Here is an 18,803-nt window from a genome sequence, read left to right on the forward strand (position 1 = left end):
AAATAAGCAGAAAAGGTGAAGAACTGAATAGTATAACTAAGAAGCTGGGAGTTACATTGCACTCCATAGAGAACCCTCCACTGAGCACATTCCTTGGGTAGAGGGGGCATTTATGACCATGAATGGAGGCCATACTCAAGGTCTCCATGAATTCTGAAGGATCAGTATCATACAGATTGGGCACTTTGATCATAATGCAAGAAAACCAGAAATGAAAAGAAGAATAAAGAGCTAACATGTCATACACATTTGGAAACTTAATAACATTCTTATATAACTTGGTTTTAAAAGAAAATCATAAAGGAATGTAAAAAATGATAATGAAAATACTACATATAAATTTTATAGGATGCAGCTAATACACAGCAAAGTTTATATCTTTAAATACATTTATCAAGAAATAAGGAGTTAAAAATAACAGGCTTAGCCTTCAATTCTGGGGGTTAGGAAAAGAGCCACAGAGCAAAATAAAATAAACAGGGAGAAGGGAAATAATTAAGAAAAAGGCAGAAATCAATGAAATGGCAACAACAGAAGAGATGAATGAAGCCAAAAGCTGGTTCTTTACAGAGATTAATAAGATATACAGATCTTTAGCAAGGCCAAGAAAAACAGAGCAAAGTTAAAAATAAACACAGTATGGAATAAAAAGGAGGAAATAACTACAGGCACACACACACACACACACACAAAAAACCATTTTAAAAACGATTTTAAAACTTTATAATCTAATGGATGCTAATAAATTTGAAAACCTAGATGAAATATAAAAATATAAAAATCCAAAACTGGTGCAAGAAGACACAGAGAAATTGAAAAGGGGGTTGAAGAGGCCCCTCCCCCAAACCATCCAGACTTAGATGCCTCCACATGTGGTTCTTCCAAAAGGTCAAGGAAGAGGAAGTCTCTATTTTATGCATGTTGTTCCAGAAAGTTTTATGCATTATAAAATGATGAAAATTTTACAAGTGTAGCTTCAAAAATGCTGCATAGAAATATTTGGCAGTTGAATATAATAGTGTATTAAAGTATTTACATTATGGAATATACTAAGGGAGCAAAGTTATAATTGTCTCAATAGATGCAGAAGAAACTTGAACCTTTTCAGGTAAAAACTCTTAGCAGACACGTTAGGCAAGGTTAAATAGTAAGATCCTATAACAGCAAGTATATATGATGACAAAATTTTAGACGCACTCATTCCTTTTAATACTAGAGGCACAGAAAGGATGCCTCCTAATCACCATTACTGTCCAACACAGAACTAGGGATCATGATCAATGTTCTGTGGAAAGATAAAGAAGTAAGGGGATAGGACTGATAGGCTAGGTCTGATAGGAAAGAGATCAAATCTCTTTTTGTAGATGAGATGATCACCTACATTAGAAACAGAACAAACTATGAAAACAAGTAAGAGACTTCAACAAGTTTGTCAGGTAACAGGGGGACTTCTTTTTTTTTTTTAAGATTTTATTTATTTATTTGACAGAAGTCACAAGTAGGCAGAGAAGCAGGCAGAGAGAGAGAGAGAGAGAGAGAGAGAGAGAGGAGGAAGCAGGTTCTCTGCCGAGCAGAGAGCCTGACATGGGGCTCGATCCGAGGACCCTGGGATCATGACCTGAGCCGAAGGCAGAGGCTTAACCCACTGAGCCACCCACATGCCCCAATAGGGGGACTTCTAAAGGAAAAGAAAGCATTTCTCTAGGTCAACAATAATCAACTAAAAATACGTAGTAAAAGCAAGACACCATTCATGATAACAATAAAACCAGAAAGCATCCAGAAAATAATCAATACTGGGGCATCTTGGTGGCTCAGTTGGTTAAGCATCCAACTCTTGGTTTTGGCACAGGTCCTGATCTCATGGGTTGTGAGGTGGAGCCCCGCATCAGGCTCCCTGCTCAGTGGGAGTCTGCTTGGATATTCTCTCTCTCTGCCCCTACCCACCCCATAAAATAAATAAACAAACAAACAAACAAACAAATAAATAAATAAATCTTTTTTGAAAAAAGAGAAGAAAATTATCAAGATCATACGAGTTCTTTGCAGTAAACGTAAGAATGTTAGTAAATGATGATGGATAAATTGAATAGATGATTTATTATTATAAAAAATTGACATCTTCCTCAATTAATTTTTTAAATCCAATGGAACTTGATCAAAATTCCAGTTGGTTTTTGGAAGGACCTGATGAACTTATTTAAAAATTATCTGGAAGAATAAACGTCCACAAATAATTCACTCTCAAAAAAAGAAGAGGAAACAGAGGGGATTTGCCTCATCAGGTATTAAGACATACAAAAACGCCATATTAATGAGTACAGTGTGGTAAAGTTCAAGAACAGGCAAACAGATTAAAGGGATGGGATAGAAAGCTAAGACATAGACCCTAAATGGTGAGAAGGTGATTGATTGCATAGCAAATTGATGTTAGGAAAAGTGGTTTCTCATATGGAGAAAAATAAAACTGTACCCCTCTCTAAAACCACATACAAGGTAAAAGAAAAAAAATGCAATTATGAAATCAGAAAATGTGGGGAAATGTACCTGTAGCCTAGAAGAGTGTAAAGAGGTCTTCAGCAAAACTTGAAAAAATACCAGGATTAAGGACTCCTAGTCAGCAAGGGGACAAAGTTCATAAATAGATGACAGACGGAGAGAAATTTCAGTCTCTAAGTCCAAGCAAGGGGTCGATATCTCAGACATATAAAAAGTTACTGCAAATCAATAAGAAAAAGTCAGCCACACCCACAGGAAAAAAAGGGCAAAGAATATGAACAGGCAATTTACAAAAAAGGAAACTTCAAATGTATTATTAAAAGGACAATGAGACACCACTGGTAGACGTCAGAAAGCTGAATACCAGTAGGTGTAGATAAGGATTGGGAACCAGGGATCCGTATGCATTGTTGGTGGGAGTGTGAACCGGGGCAGTGCTGAGGAAGCTTAAGTGGATGCAAATCCCATGAGCCAGCAATTTCAGGTTCTGGGGAACATTCCAGAGAAATGTTCATAGAAGTCCAAAGGGGACATGTGTAAGAATATTCAGTGCCTTTCTGGTGGCTGGGGGTGGTGAGAGACAAGCTGGAGTTTCTTCTCTGGAGGAGTAAGTAGGTAAAGGATATACAGGATGACCAATTCTTTCGAGTAAGATGAGGATTTTTCCTATTTTATCCCTTCTGGTCTGTGTCCCAAGAACCCCCTCAGTCCCAGACAAACCAGGATGACTGAACACCTTCATACACGTTGGCTGTGCCCATAGACCATAACCAGGGGCAAATGATTTACTCAGCCCTCTGAACCTGAGGTTCAAGGAAAATAGCTTTTCGGGGAGACCGAGTGGGATAGGTAGCCTGATTGCTCTTAGATTGACAAGGGTGACGTCTCTATGAGACAGGCTTTCTGGAAGCCCAGGTGGGCTTAGCCTGAGCCCTCCATGTGCCCAGGGAACTGGGGAGGGAAGCCCCTCTTGTTGGAGTGAGGCCGGGCCCTCAGCCAGGGCTCACTTTCAGGCCTCTGACACCTGGAGGCCCTTTCTCTGGAGAACAAAAGTGCCCCCAGAGGGCACCAAGCCATGGACTGGGACCACACTGCCCTTCTGTGGGTCATTCACTCTGCCCTGGGCTCTCCTGGCCAGGACTTGGTGGGGGGATCCCCCAAGGGTGTCCTACCTCATCGAAGTCAGCCACATCCTCGCAGTTCTCCAGCACCCGAGAGTAGAAGGCTTGCCCTGGGTGGGGACAGAGGACAAGAAGCTGGGGTCAGACCTCTCTGCCTGGCAGTCACCAGGACAGCGCTCGGATTCACATAGCACTTGTCTATGTGACAAGGGGCCCCGTGTCGTGTGTTGTGCTCTCCGGGCTGAGCCAAGGGCCCACACCGTCTTCTCCGCCTGCCTCAGGAGCCCTGTGGTGTAGGCAGGTCAAAGGCCACTAGCTCCACCTTACACATAGGGACACTAAAGGGACAGTCTAATCAGAGGCAGACATGAGAGGAGAACCCAGGACTCTTTTCTCCACCTTGTTGTTCACTCGGTGGCTTTCTTGGCCCCCTTTTGCTGTCTCCTCAGCTCCACTGGCTTCCCCTGGCCTGCAGCTGCCCTGAGCAGAAGCCTGGTCCCCAGGGCGGTGGGCGCCCTGCCAGCTGGCCGCCCCCCTCTGTGACTCTGTCTGCAGCCAGGCCCAGGAGCTCGTGCCCAAGCCAGGCCCCGCCACAACCAGGACCCTCTTCCCCCGGAAGCCACGGGCCTTCCCCACCATCCCTTGCCCCAGAACTCTCTCATTCATTTTTCTGTCGGCCTCGGAGAGGAAAACCTCAGGTGCTTTCTCCCACATGTCACCCCTCCTCTCCCCACTAGCACGGGTACTACCGAGTGTGATATGGACACACATTTTCCCACCGGCCATACACCACCTGCCAGGGCAGAAACCAAGCTACCCACTCTTCAAGCCCATCCAGTGAGGACCGGCCCCTCTGCTGGAAGAACCATAACCAGGAGGGACAGAGGACAGGGTTGGGGGGCATGGGGCGGGCAGTGACGATGATGCATGGGTCACCTCAGTCTACTTTGAGAAACATTTGCTAGAGCCTACAATGGACCAGGCTACCTCCTGGAGCCTCAGGATAAAAGGGTGGGCACAAGGCCCAGGACCTCTGCCCGCAGGGAGCTGATGGCCGAGTAGGAGCTAGAACGGGTTGCCCGTTCAATACTATACAATCCATACCCCGAGAGACCATGTTGTGTGAGACAGAGAAGTGATGCAGAGAAAGAAGGATAAACATTGCTTTTGGGGGGATTTTTTTTTTTTTTTTTTTTTTTTTTGGTGTTTGTGGGGTGGAAGCATGTGGGGAGGACTTGTCATCTCTGCAAGGAGAAACCCAGAGATAGGGAGCATTAAAAAGAAATATTATTTAGGATTAATTTATTTTTGTCTCTCAATTGTAGACCAAAGGGAGGGGGATTAAAAAAAAGGGTAGTATGTTTAATAGAATCCTGTATACGACTGCCCCACCCCCAAATCCCAAACCAAATTCTTCTATCTGTGAAGAGACAAGGATCTCCAGCCACTAGAAATGATTACCTGTGGCTAGGGGGAGCAGGAAGAGTCTGGAAGCAGCATACCTTGGCCTTTGACTGTATACGCTTAAATTTGGCATTTTTTTCCATGACCGTGCTTTGCTTTTGTCATGGAAAGAAAAATGCTTTGAAATCCCCACCGTCATAAACCAGTGGTCCGTGTCATTAAAGGACTATCTCAAGGATGAATTCAGCCCCATTCCGAGGCTGAGTTGTGCTTGTCACTGATGGGCAAGTTGGGGACCCAGGCGAGGACTTGGCAGCAGAGTGGGCATGGGAGGGGCTCACACACTGACCCGGCATGGCCAGTGACCCTGACCTGGCAGCAAGCCCCCTCTGACCCTGCACTACAATGGGGCTCAGTCCCTGGGAGCCACTTCTGTCCCCTGGCCTTGGTTCCGTCACTCACATAAGAGAAGGGGTTGATCCAGATATCTCCAGGGCCTGCCTGGGCTTCTGAACTTGAGAGCAAGTATGTAGCAGTCAGAGACAGGTGGAGGTCTGCGGAAGGGTGTGTGTGTGTGTGTGTGTGTGTGTGTGTGTGTGTAGGAATAGTATGTTGGGGGAGGGGCTGTGTCTCAGATAATCAGGAAGAATCTATAAAACGGAACTAGATACACAGAAAATAGATGTGTGAACCAGACAGATGGGAAACAAAGACTCTCGAGCACTAGCCAGGAACAAAACAAAACTGAAAAACCGGGAAGAAAAATCTCACCCACTCACCCCACTCAGCCAGGAGAGGACAGGAAAGCATGAGCGTTGGTGCCTAAGCTGTTTGCAATTTTCCCCACTGGGAACACACAATATATTCGGGGACTCAGGAGTGCTTATGTGTGCACTGGGGCTTCCCTGAGGACCTGGTGCTCTGAATCACCAAAGGTCTCTTCATGCTGGAAGATGGTAATAAACCTGGATATTTCTGTGTTCAAGGCTTTCCCGGAGTGAACACCCAGCAGCCCAGCCAAGGCAGAGGCAGGGAGGGACCGTCTAACCGGGTGCAGGAAGCCACTGAGGCGCAAACCCGTCCCCGGGTGCGAATTTCCTACAGCCTTGATAGAGAGGACATAAAATGCAGTGAAATGAGCGACTGCCGAATTTCTGCATCGGGGCTCTGTTCCAAAGTGCAATAAAACCTCACCGCCTCAGGCTCTGGGGATTTAGATGTGGTGAATATTGTCAAATGGGATGAGCTAAATTTTACCTCTAGATATTAAAAAAAAAAAAGATTTGCTAAGCTGAATCCAATCAATTGTACAGAAACAGAATGTCCTCAAACGTTTTTAAAAAGCCGCATTTTAGGAGAAAATTCTGCAAACAGTGGCAGGGATCATTCTGGTGGTCCTTCGTATGCCTTAGGACAGAGGCAGGGGACCTCTGTCATCCCTGGCAAGTTATCAATGAGGATTTCTCATTCTCTCCTCTCAAGTTCATTTCCACTTACCATCTTCTCCACTCAACATGGGTCATGTTGACATTTCTGCTCCCTCTTAAATGGCTTTCAGACAAAACCATTTGAAACCCCCATATCCAATCACCTTCCTTGCCACGGAGAAGATTGAGAATGAGGCTTGAGGGAAAGAAAATAGCCTGCTCCTTGCAGCAGGAAGGCTTTGTGGATGGGGAAAATTGAATGGCACCCCCTTCCTTCAGAGGCAGCTGCTCGTAAGATAGCCGAGCTGTTGGGTTTGGAGTAAACTCCTCCTTCTGTCAATAAATGAAGTTTAGAGAGCAGACTCTGAGCTCATAACTGTAAGAAGTTCTGTGACATTGGATACACCCAGATGGAGGGACTCAGGTTCCAAAGCTTCACAGAACTATCTATCTGGTATGCTGTTTGCCATTTAAAACATCCCTCCTGTTGCTACCCTCCTAGATGAAGGGGAGCCCAAATCTTGTCTCATTTGCAGGATGGAGTGCTAGTCTTTCACGTGATACGACTGTAGGGTATCAAGTGCCTTGTTGGAACCAAACAGCCCCATCTTCCTGACAGTTGACCATGTTAGAGCCAGACCTTGGGAAGAGGCAGGTGTGGGAAACTGGGCTGTTAGTGGTGTGCCTTCATCCATTCCCACATGCAAGGGGGTCTTCTGCTCCTGCTGTGTCAGCGTGGAGGGAATGGGGGTTCTACAAGAGATTTTGTCATGGGAAGCTGACTGAAGATGCTTATTACAATCCAGAAAGGGGTTAGGTCAGACATGTAAAAGACTACTGTACAAGGCAAAATTTGATCATTCACAGGCAACAGAGTGTGAATAAAATGAGTACACAGGAGAAGGAGAAATGACCTCAGCTTACAGATCAAGGAAGACGTGGCAGAGGCAGGGGCATGGACCCTGGGGAGATGGGAGTGACAGGGACATCCAGGCAGAGAGGACCATGTGAGCAAGTGTTTGTGAGTGTGAGCGGAGAATGGAGACTTGAAGGGGCAGGACACAGGACCGGCGAGTTCTGATGGTAAAGGGGAAAGTGAAGAGTCTCCCTTTAGGGAGCAGCCCACTGAAGGCAGATCCGAGAAGGGGGTCCTGGGTTCCTGAAAGGACACAGGGTGGGCTGCTGGGCCATCTATAGGAGAAAGGGGATGTCCTGAGGACAAGCTTCAGGGACCTCAGGTCCTGGACCCGCATCGGGAGTTGGCTCTCCCACCCTTCAGGGTCTCAGAGCCATCATCTCTAACCCGGAGCAATTACCCTGGACCAGCCTACATCCTGGAACTGGAAACTGAAACAGAGTCAAGTGTCAAGTCCCTTGCAAGCACGGGGGACCACAGGAGAGTGTGGTAAGGCGCTTGGACCAGACTGTCAGAGTTCAAACCCCAGCTCTATCGCTTGCTACCCATGTGCCCTTGAAGAAGTTAACCTCTCTTTGTTAGTTTCCTCATCCATAAAACGGAGCAAATCGTAGTTGCTTGTACACCTGGGACATAATTCATCACCCAATTAAAAAAGGGCTATTATTCCATTAAAGGGTCCTATTCTTGCTTTTGACATTTAAGTTATGTCTCAAATATAAAAAATGGTCTTCTCTACTGTGAATCACATTGTGTTAGCTTATTTTTAGTAGTATATAATCAGAAACGATTTTCTTCCTCATCTACATATTTTTCAAGTTTTAGGTATTTTAGGTGTGATTCGCTCTTTTTTTAACAAGGTAAAATTTACATTCACAGACCTTAAGTGCACAACTCAGTGGGTTTTGATAACTGAGCATACCTGTGTAATCACCCTATAATGGGGATTTAGGACATCTCCATTTTCTTAAGATGGTACCTCACCCCTCACTCTTTAGTCAGTCTCTACCCCTTATCAGTAACCACTGCTCTGATTTCTATCACCAAAGGTTAGTTTTGCCTGTTTTAAACTTTATATAAATGATGTTGTACGGAATGTACTTCTTTGTGTCTGGCTTCTTTTGGTCCATGTAATATTTTCGTAATTCGCCGATGTTGTCGCATAGTTCAGTAATCCATTTGATTTTTATCATTGAGTAATATTCTGTGTATAAATATTTTTTGTTTCAGGATTAAGTATGATGTTAGCCCAATGTCTTTTGTAGTAGTTCTTTATGAGATTAAGGAAGATTCCCCCCTACCCATTTTGCTGAGTGTTCTCACCACAAATAGGTGTTGGATTTTGTCAAAAGCTTTTCTGTATCTGTTGGTGGTTTTTCTCTTGTAGTGTATTAATATAGTGAAATACTTTGATTAATTTCCTAATTTTAAACTAACCTTGCATTCCTGGGATTAAATTTACTTGTCATAATGTGTTATCCCTTTCATGGATTATAACTCAACTAATATCTTGTTAAGGATTTTTACTACTTTGTTCGTGAGGGATTTGGCTCTAATATTCTTTTTGCATAAGCTCTTTATCAGGGTTTGGTATCATATAATGAGCTATAAATGTTCCTTCTTCTGTTTTTCTAAAAGTTTGAGTAATACTAATATTATTTCTTCCTTAAATATTTTCTAGAAATATCTATTTCTAAATATTTCTAAATAAATATTTCTGAATAAATGTTTCACCCGTGAAGCTGTGGAGACCTAAAGTTTTCTTGATGGGAAAGCAGTTTGCCATCATTATCATCATCATTTTTATTTTGAATTTCGCGTCTTCGATAGATCCTGGACTCTTCAGATCTCCCATTTCTTTTAGTATCAGTTTGGTAAAGTGTTTTTCAAGGGATTTGTCTGCTTCATCTGAGTTGTAGAAACTTAGTGAGATACGGTTATTCATTTTCTTATTTTCTTTTTAATGAAATGATACCCCTCTGTCCGTTCCTGATATTGGTCATTTGCATTTTCTCACATTTTTTTTCTTGGCCATTCTTGCTACAGTTTATCTATATTTTAATTTTTTTTTGAAAGAGTCAACTTTCAGCTTTGTTGGCTTTCTTATTTCTTTTTTTATTCTCTTGGTTTTAGTATTTTTTGGTTGTATTTATTTCTATTTATTGAAATATAATTCGCAAACCATATAATTTACCCACTTGAAGTGTACCATTCAGTGATTTCGGTACACTTACAAGGTTGTGCAACCTTTACCACTATCTAATTCCAGAATATTGTATCACCCCAAAAGAAAGCCCACACTCATTAGCGGTCATTCCCCATTGTCCTAGTCCCTGGCAACAAATCGTCTACTTTCTATCTCCATGGGTTTGTTTGTTCGAGGCAATTTGTATAAATGGATTCATATGATACATGGTCTTTTGTGTCTGGCTTATTCAATTAGCATGTTTTTAAGACTTAGGTTTAATTCGATCTTCTTTTAGTACCTCCTTAAGGCGGAAACCTAGATGGTTGTTTTTAGACTTTTTTCTTTCCTGCCATAGGTATATACCACTGTAAATGTTGACATGTCGTATTTTCATTATCATTCATCTGGAAATGATCTATTATTTCTCTTTTGTTTACTTCGCTGACCACAGATTATTTAGAAGGATACTGTTAAATTTCCAATTACTTGGAGCTTTTTAAGATCTCTCTTATTGTTACTAATTTCTAAGTGAATCCCAGTGGGGTCAGAGAACATATTTGGAGGATGTCAGTCATCTGAAATATACTGAGACACGTTTAACCTCCCATTATACAATCTATCTTGATGACTAGTCCATATGCATTTGAGAAGAATGGGTATCTTTCAGTTTGGAGTGAAATGTCCTTGAAATGGCAATTAGGTCAAGGCAATTGATGGTGGTTTCATGTGTTCTATATCCCTAACAATTTTCTCATCTGGTTGTTTGTAATTATCTCCCGTAAGAACACTTTCCACCAGTGATGTTTCTTCAATACTGTGCTCTCTGAAAATGACCAGGGACTCACAGAGCCAGACTTGGGTTATGCAGAGTCCCTGGGCCTCCCAAAGGGAAGGTTGCCCCTTCTCTTTTCCCCATTTCTCAGCCAGATGGAGGATCCGTCTACTTCAAACCCTTTACTGTCCGCAGATCTCATTCAAATATAATTTCCACCTTCACTCATTTATCTGTCCGCCCCCCGTCCTGCCAACACACCAGCATGCACAGTAGAAACTCAGCTTATGCCAGGGATTCATCCTCGAGGCAGGGGACAGAGCAGGGATTATAAACCCTATCTCTCTGGCTCAGCTTAAACCTATACTTCCTTCTAAGGGCTCACTCAAACTCTGACTTTGCTATGTAACTAACTGTTGGCCCCAGTTCCTATTTTTCAGACCCAGGCACAGGCAGAGAGAGCGTGGTGTTTCCCCCTCGAGGACAGTGCCCGCTACACACTCATCAACTGCCAGGTCTCAGGTGGCCCCACTACTGTGACAGATTAGAGGAACCTGTGGTCCTAGTGATCCACAAGCTGTACAGAGTCTCTGCTCTAAGCCAGGCACTGGGCATATAATAAGGTATGGTGGGAAAGTGATTTTTTACATTCTTAATGGGGTAAAATATTGTTAAAACTATAGTCCTGATTTTATCTTAAACCTTAGCTTGGGGCGGGGGGGGTGGGGAGCCAGGGAGTGGAAACTGACTTTCAACTAAGCCACTGAGCCCTTTGACTTTGGAAAAAAATAAATAAATAAGTAGGAACAAAGACTGTTGAGCCACTGTCTCAAGGGTGGATCAGTCCACCAGGAAGAAGACAAGGGCTTTAGGTAGAACTGATCACATGGTATTCTCTGTCTCTGGAGACCCTTCTGGAACTGGCAGTGCGAGGAGCAGTCACTGCCTCGTGCTGCCCGGATGGGGGCTGCAGAGTGGTCCCTCCCCTCACTGCCTCTGTTCCCCTGCACCTGTGGGCCCTGCTCCTTCAGGCATCATCTCTACCCGGGGCTGCTCTGTGCCAGGCACTGTGGGGGTCCTGCTGCCCGCCCTGGAGGAGCCTGCTTTGTGGCTCCAGGTGTTTCCACACCATCATCTCATGGCTGGCAGAATTTGGGGCGTCAGCAGGAATCCCAAGGAGGATCAAGCAAGGCTCTGCCCACACCCCCGCAGATACCCCAGTCCATGGAGTCCCTGAGAGTCGCAGTCTATTCCACTCCGGTCTCTCTAGAAGTCTGCAGCAGGTGCTTGAGATGCACAGCCAAATCCTTATACTGACAGAGCACTCTACAGCGTGTAGAGCCATTCACATATATCGCCTTTTCCATTGGACCCCAAAGCAGCCCTCTAAGGACTCAGGCATATTTCCCCTTCTCCTAGGCCTTCACGTGTCCCCTGGACTTCCAAACCACGGGGCTCCAGCCACCTCCCTGGGCACTCACTGTACCAAGCCAGATCTCTGGCATCCTGGGGGACATTTTCACTAGAATGACTGACAGGCAAGTCTGTCCTTTCTGTGTCCCAACCCCCAAACATGCTCTTCCTCACATGGCACGCTCCCCTCCTCCACCAGCGGCCTCACCACCCATCCAGGTGACACTCTGGTCCTGCCCTCTTGCTCGCTATCAACTCCAGACTCACTACCCCCTCTCTGAACCGATGTCCTCTCTTCTGTCCAAACCCACCTCTTCCCCGTTAAGACACAGTCCTCGGCCTGTACGGTTGCCCCAGCTTCCTCCCTGGGCTCCCGGTCTGGAGTCCTGACATCCAGGGTGTCCTTTCCAAAACCAGATGTCCCCTGCCCATTCTCCTACTAAAAGCATCAGACTCCTAGTCACTTAAAAAGCAGAAGTTCAAACCCTCTGTGTTTGGGCCCGCCTCCCCTCCAGGGCACGCCCACCCCATCCCCAGCAAGCACTCCCTGTTCTCTAAACCCTTGATTCAGCTCCACGCTGTTCCATCTGTACTGATGTTAGTTAGCCCTTCTGCCTGGAATGAGGCCCTTTGTAGGTTTTGTCCCAGCTAAGAAGTCAGCTTAAATATCAGCCCATCCCCCATGCCCCTGCAGTAAAATCTCTTCCCTGGTCCCGCGTACCGCCCAGCTTCATCTGTTGGCTTCCGGGCGGCTGACTTTGGCCAACACCAGTGCTGCTGGTTTGCTCCCACCTCCCTTCCCAAGGGCTCTTCTGCCATCTTTAACGAGCGAGTCCTGATGCCCCCTCTCAGGGCAGCTTCCAGACCTCCTGGCCGGCGTGGGCTTCCCTTGCCTCATGCTGCCTTGCACCTGCACCTCCCTTTCCAGACTATTCTTTGTGCTGCTCGTGGTGACTGGGGCAATGACTGGCTTCCCCTTGAGGGCAAGGACCATGTCTTTTTAATTTATTGCTGTCACACCAATGCCTAAAATAATACTTGGCTGGCCCTCACTGAATATTATGATCTGGATGAATGAAACGAGTGAATGAATGATAAAATCCTTGGTTCACAAAACCCATGAAAGTGTAGCTTTTAATGACCAGGAAAAAAATTATGACATCGATGAGACAAGCAGAAATTTGATCACTGACTGAATATTTGGTAGTATGAAGGGGTTATTTTTTAGGAGTGATGTAATATGTGGGTTTTAAAAAAAAATTGAATCGTTGTCTTTTATAGCTTTGTACTGTACTGTACTGAATATTTTCAGATGAGATGGTGTGGCGTTTGGGCTTTGCTTCCAAATAATTCGGGGTATGGGAGGAGGAGGGGAACAAATGGGACAGGACCGGCCAGGAGTTGACGGATGTTAAGACTGCCCTGGGAAAGCTTGGGGGCCAAAGCAACACTCTCCCAACTCGTGTATGTCTTTGAGACTTTCCGTCATAGAGAGTTAATAATAAAAAAGGGATTAGTCCCAGCCATGGGTGTAGGTGGGAGGGCTGTAGCTTTTATGTTATGAGTAAAGGTGGGTGAGACAACCAAGGAAGGCATCGCAATTCAGGGAAATTTACAAGCCTATTCTGGAACACATTTCCAGAAGCATTTTTGCTGAGGGCCTTTGTAGCAGGACACAATTTTACAGTCACTTCCATATCATGAAAACACCCTCATCAGATCAGGAGAAGCCTGGGGAATTTCCAGTGTGCTCTGCCTTCTCTCTGAGTCTGCACTGGCTTGCTCTGGGTGGGAGGGGGGACATTTACCACCTGGGAATTTGGACAGAAAAGATCTGTCCCGAGCCTCACTCCCAGGGGGTGAGGGACCAGTGTGTGGTGGGTACAGTGGAGGAGGTGGGAGGCACAGCAGACGCACAGAGCTGGGTTCACAGCCAGTGTGGGTGGCAGAGTCTGTCCTAAGGGTCCCTCCCTTCGTCCCCTTCCATGGGGGCAATGCCCACCCCTTGTGGGGGGTGACACCTAGCCCACAAGCTCTCAGAGAGATGTGGTACAGGACCAGGGATGGCAAGGAAGCCTCGAGATAGAGGTCCTATTTCTCATGAAGAGAGAGAGCTCCTCCTTTTTAATGGGGAGAAGAAACCTAATTTGGAATCCGGGGGGCCCCCACAGCCATGAGTGGGGACACCTTGTCCCCCCTGCCGAGGCTGGGACCCCACCTCCCCCCTGCACTCTCTCACCTGACCCCATGGATTCTGGCTCATCACCCTCACTGCCCCCCTCATCTTGCCTCAACTTCCCTGCAGCCTCTGCTCCAGCCCAACCTGGGGCTTCCTAGTTAGGGCACTCAACTGGGATTTCCCTCCTCTGGCCTCTGGTCCCGTCAGCCCCTCACCCAGAATGGCCTGGCCTCCCGCAGCAGCCTCCCTCGACCCTCCTTCTGCGTCTCCACCGGCGGAAGAAGGAAGCCACCATCCCCCCAACAGGCCGCAGTTCACGGCCCAACCCGAAGCACACCTTGGCCCTTCTGAGTCGGACATTCCCTATTATGTCCCACTCTTCTCTGCTCCCCTATCCGATTAGGGGACCCTGGTTCGCCTATGAAACCCCACCCTGTACCACGTGTTTATGCAGCCGTGCTCAGAAAGAGCGTGTCCTACGAAGGGCTTGGGCCACACGTGGCCCCACTTGCTTCTGCTTCCCCGCGTTTCCTAGAGAATGGGGTCAGCTTCCCTCTGGGGCCCCAGAACTGCGGCGGTTTCTAAAATACCAAGTGCCCTAGCTGAGCTGTGGGAGGAGTAAGCACATAGCACTGCAAGGGAGGGGGAAGGCTTCCCAGAGGAGGTGACAGATGAGCTGGGCCTTGAAGGATGGACAGAATTCATGCGTGTTCTCAAGATGGAGGGTGGGGGTTGTTGCAGGCAAAAGAAATCAATGTCTCAAGGTCTGGAGAGATACAGGGCTTCTATCTTTGGGAGAATGACAAGAAATTCAGGGTTATGGGAATGCAGTGGGGCGGGCCGGGAGGAGGAGGAGGAGGGAGAAGTCTTTGATAAAGCAGACCTTTACCGCTGGTTCCATCACCAGTTCAAGTGAATTACTTGGAGATCAGACCCAGCCCCCAGACAACACCCAACTCACACATCCAACCCCCAAACCCACTATCGTGGCAAGAAAGCTCGGGGATGCGGAGTACGGAGAGATCACGGGCCTGGCCCCAGACAGGGGCTACTTCACGGGCAGCCCAGGTTCTCTCCCCAGGTGTGGATGGGCTGAGCACTGGACAGAGGCTGGCCTAGAGGAACTTACAGGCTCTCCCACCGTGTTCCCTGGTTTTCACTGATGCTGAGAACCAAGTTAGCAGTTGAAAAAGGACAAACACTAGGAGAGTCCTGCTTTTCTTTGAGAAGTGACCTGCCATCCAGATGGCTCCTTTCCTGACAGCGCACTCCTGATTCTGGCTGCAGGCCTCTCAGTTCAATGAGGGCCACGGTCTCCTCTTGTTCACGGGAAGCTCTGGGGCTCTGGGGTCTGCGTGCATGACATGGCCTGGGGACCGGGGCTTCTGGTGTCTCCTATGTGACCCAGTGGACTGTATCTCCTGCAAGCAGGGGCTGTGTCTTCACCCTCAGGGTCCTAGACTTGTCCACAAACATCCGCACGTACCGAGAGTGAAGGAATAAGGGCAGGATCAGGTTACGAGTGAAGGCGCAGCCCCCATGGGAACAGGGCTCTGGGGGCGGGGGGCAGTCTGCTCCAGACCCAGGTTCCTGAGGAACATCTTAGCCAGGGGGTCCCTACAGAGCAGAGGACAGGCCTGAGTTGCTCGCTCCTGGCACAGGTCAGGAAGCCCTCAGATGTGCTCTCGGGGAGAGGAGAGAGTGGGCTGGAGAGAAGATGGCTCGGGAGCCAGCAGCCGCCCCCCAGGAGCACCGGAAAGGGGTGCCTCGCAGACCTAGCAGTCATCTGAATGCCCTTCCGTCAACCTCCTCCAGTGCCCACTCCTTCACTGAAGCACCCCGGGGACGTGCTTGTTACCCACGTGGCCATTTTAAAGATGAGGACTAGAGAGGGGAAGTGAGAGCCAGAACCCAGTAGGACCCAGAGCTTCTGACGCCGTATCTAGAACTTTTTCCACCGCAGCCCCTAAGGGTCTCAGGGGGCACAGCACAGAAGGGCAAACTATGTTTCAACCAGCTCATCCTGTCTGCCAGGGTCACAGCCAGAGGGCCCAACCCACTAGGGCTCCCCGCACCCAACCTGTCCCTGAGCTTCACTCACGGGACTAGGGGAACCCAGGGCCATCCTCTCCCTCTGACTATTTATCAGTTTCTGATTCCCCCCCCCTGCGGGCGTTTGCTTGGACAACTGAGGCTGTGTATGCCAGGAGTTGCTGTGGAACATTCTGGAATGGGTTGCTTCCTCTGAATTGTTGTTAATGTTGGGTTTTGGGGGGTGTTTCTAGTTGTCAGGTGCTGGCTGAGGAATGGCTGAGACATCTCTGGTTGTTAGAAAGGATGCTTTCTGGAAATCTGTTTGCCATCGGCCCCTTCCTGATGCCCAGCTCCTTCCCCTAGTTCTGTCTGCGGCCACCTGCTACAGGTGCACCGCTTGGAAGTGGATCTCCCCACTCAGTCCAGAAGGCCCAGTGTGCAAACCAGCAAATTCCTGTGTGGTCGGTTGAGGCTAGAGGCCCAGGGATCAAAGGAGATCCAAGGAGAAGGGGGGGCACATCAGATAGCGTGCTCTGGTTGACCAGGAAGAGAAAAAGGGGCTTGCAGGATCGAGCACCCAGGGAAGGGGGTGAGGTTCTGTGCCCCAGCCCCTGCACTGACGCCACAGGGGTCTCTTTCCCTCTGGGCCCTGGTGTCTCTGCCTGCAAATGCCTGGTTGCCGCCACGGGGGGCTGGCAGGTCGTGGCCGCAGGAACACAGCACTCTGGAGCCAAGCAGCCGAGTGCTGTGCTGTTTGTGGAGCCCAGGGACACATTTCACAGATGAAGGGACACACTCGCTTTTCCTAAAGCCAGCAGGTGGCACACAGATCCAGAGTGCTGCAGACAAAGCCATCCTCGGGCTGGTGTGGGAAGCAACAGGCAGCCTACCCACCCTTTCCTCCCCAACTTGCCTGCAGGGACGTTGCGATCCCCTGCATCCCTGCCCATTCTGTGCACAACCTGGGCCTCCCGCCAGAGCCCATCTGATGGGGGGGGGGCGGGCACGGGGGCTATGGCCCCTGGTCTCACCTCTCCCTTGCAACCCCGGGTGCGGACATACCCCCAGCCTGGGCCCTGCTCACTTTGCTCTCTGGTCTGCTGGGCTTCTCTCAGCTCCGCCCCCAGCCCCCATCATCTTCCCCTCTCAGGAAGAAGGGCCGTGTCTAGTGAGGAGTGCCCTGGCCTTTGGTGAAAGGACATCAGAGGTGTCCCGGCCCAGAGGGCTGGGCTATGGCCAGTCAGAAGCCAAGGCGGGTGGGTGGTAAGCACAAGAAACCCGGCCTTATTTAGTTCTACTTAAAAGCCTTGGGGGCTGCCCACTGTCTTTAGGGTAAAGGCAGCCTTGCGTCCTTGGTTCCGTCTCTCTCCTGCCTTGGCTTCTGTGCTTACTCTGGGCTCCAGCTTCATGGATCCTCTATCGACTCCGTTCCACATTCCAGCTCCTCTCTCAGCCTTCAGCCTCCCGGCCCCGGCACCAGCACTGCCCTCACTTCCTTACCTTGCTCCTTCCTGCTAGTCCCTTGGGTTTCAGCTGAGGGGCTACCTCCTCCAGGAAGCCTTCCTTGACCACTCTGCCCCAGCCCAAGTCGGGTGCTGCTTCTGTGGCTTGCATGCTGCCTTTGTCCCCGTCCTCATCATATCAAACACCTGTCCTACTTGTCTGCCCACTGGAGGTGGGCTCCTCAAGGACAGAGCCTGGGTCACCCGCAGCCCCCAGGCTTGACACATAGACCATAGTAACTGGCTGCTGGATGCATGGGAAGGGAGGAGGATAGGAAGAGAATCGACAGAGGAGAGGCCAGTGGGGCTCACAGGATCCCTGCCCACCAATAGATCCACAGGAAGCCAATAGTATCCTCAACCAGAGAGCCCCTGGCTGCCTGGTTCCTGGGGAGCCATGCTATGGCTTTCAGTCTGCAGAGGCCACCACCACCCTGAGCCCAAGGAGATCTTCTGGAGGGAGAGGGAGAGGAGGAATGGGCCCACAGAGGCTCTATGGGGCTGGGCCTCTTCGCTGTGGGTCCCCCTGAGCTTGGAGAGGCGGTCTTTACCTCTGCTTCCCCAGGACCCCCTGCACGCAGAGAACTCTGCACCCTACCAGGCACACTGCACGTTGGCAAGCACAGGGAGGGACGGACACAGACGCAGACAGGGCGACACGGGGGACGCTGACCATCAGGAAATCACAGTGGCCAGTCAGGCCAGGGGCAGAGGGCTGCCCATGGAAAGCCTCATCACCCCAACCCTGCTAGAACTTTTCCCATCCATCCTCCCTGCTCTGCCGTATCCCCATCAGCCCAGAGCTAGGGTCCCTCTAAGACAGGGGGCCCCCTACCTCGGAAAGTCACTTTGGCGATCCTGTCGCCCCTGCCCCGCAGCTCCGAGACCGTCTTGAGGTGGACAAACAGAGCCATGCTGGCGTGTGGAGCCTGGACACCGCCGGCGGGCAGGAGCGGCTGGGGAAGGAGTGAGTCTGGCGGAGCTCGACTCACACGCACACGCCTCCCTCCTCTCCCTCTCTGCTCTGCTGCTCCCGCCTCCTGCGCCCCCTCGGATGCTGCCCACAGAGACCCAGGCAACTGAGCGAGAGAGCTGCTCCCTCCGGCGGTTCACAGAGCCTCACAGTCCTGGCAGTGCCCGCCCCTCCAAGTTGTCAGCCCAGTGTGTATTGGTGTGTGTGTGTGTGTGTGCGCGTGCGTGTGTGTGTGTGTGTGTGTGGTGTACCCTGCGTACAGCCCTGGGAATGCAGGCTCAGAGTCGGAGTGGGAAATTCATTATTCAGCAGCCTCCTGCTCCTAGATAAAGCCCAGCCTAGCCTCTCCTGGCCCCCTGGGGCTGACGTTCCTGC

At 49.0% G+C, this 18,803-nt stretch overlaps 1 protein-coding gene across 3 annotated transcripts in view; it reads right to left on the reverse strand.

The window, feature by feature from the left end:
• OTOF (otoferlin) overlaps nt 1-18,369 on the reverse strand; it is a 91,236-nt gene extending 72,867 nt beyond the window's left edge. For all 3 annotated transcript variants that reach the window (XM_059407569.1, XM_059407567.1, XM_059407568.1), the window contains exons 1-2: nt 18,291-18,369; nt 3,672-3,730 (exon numbers count right to left, since the gene is read on the reverse strand). In XM_059407569.1, the coding sequence (XP_059263552.1) occupies nt 3,672-3,730; nt 18,291-18,369 (138 nt within the window). The remainder of the gene's footprint in view (nt 1-3,671; nt 3,731-18,290) is intronic.
• Between the last annotated feature and the right edge of the window lie 434 nt (nt 18,370-18,803).

Source organism: Mustela nigripes, chromosome 7, assembly GCF_022355385.1.
Source record: "Mustela nigripes isolate SB6536 chromosome 7, MUSNIG.SB6536, whole genome shotgun sequence".
NCBI lineage: Eukaryota > Metazoa > Chordata > Mammalia > Carnivora > Mustelidae > Mustela > Mustela nigripes.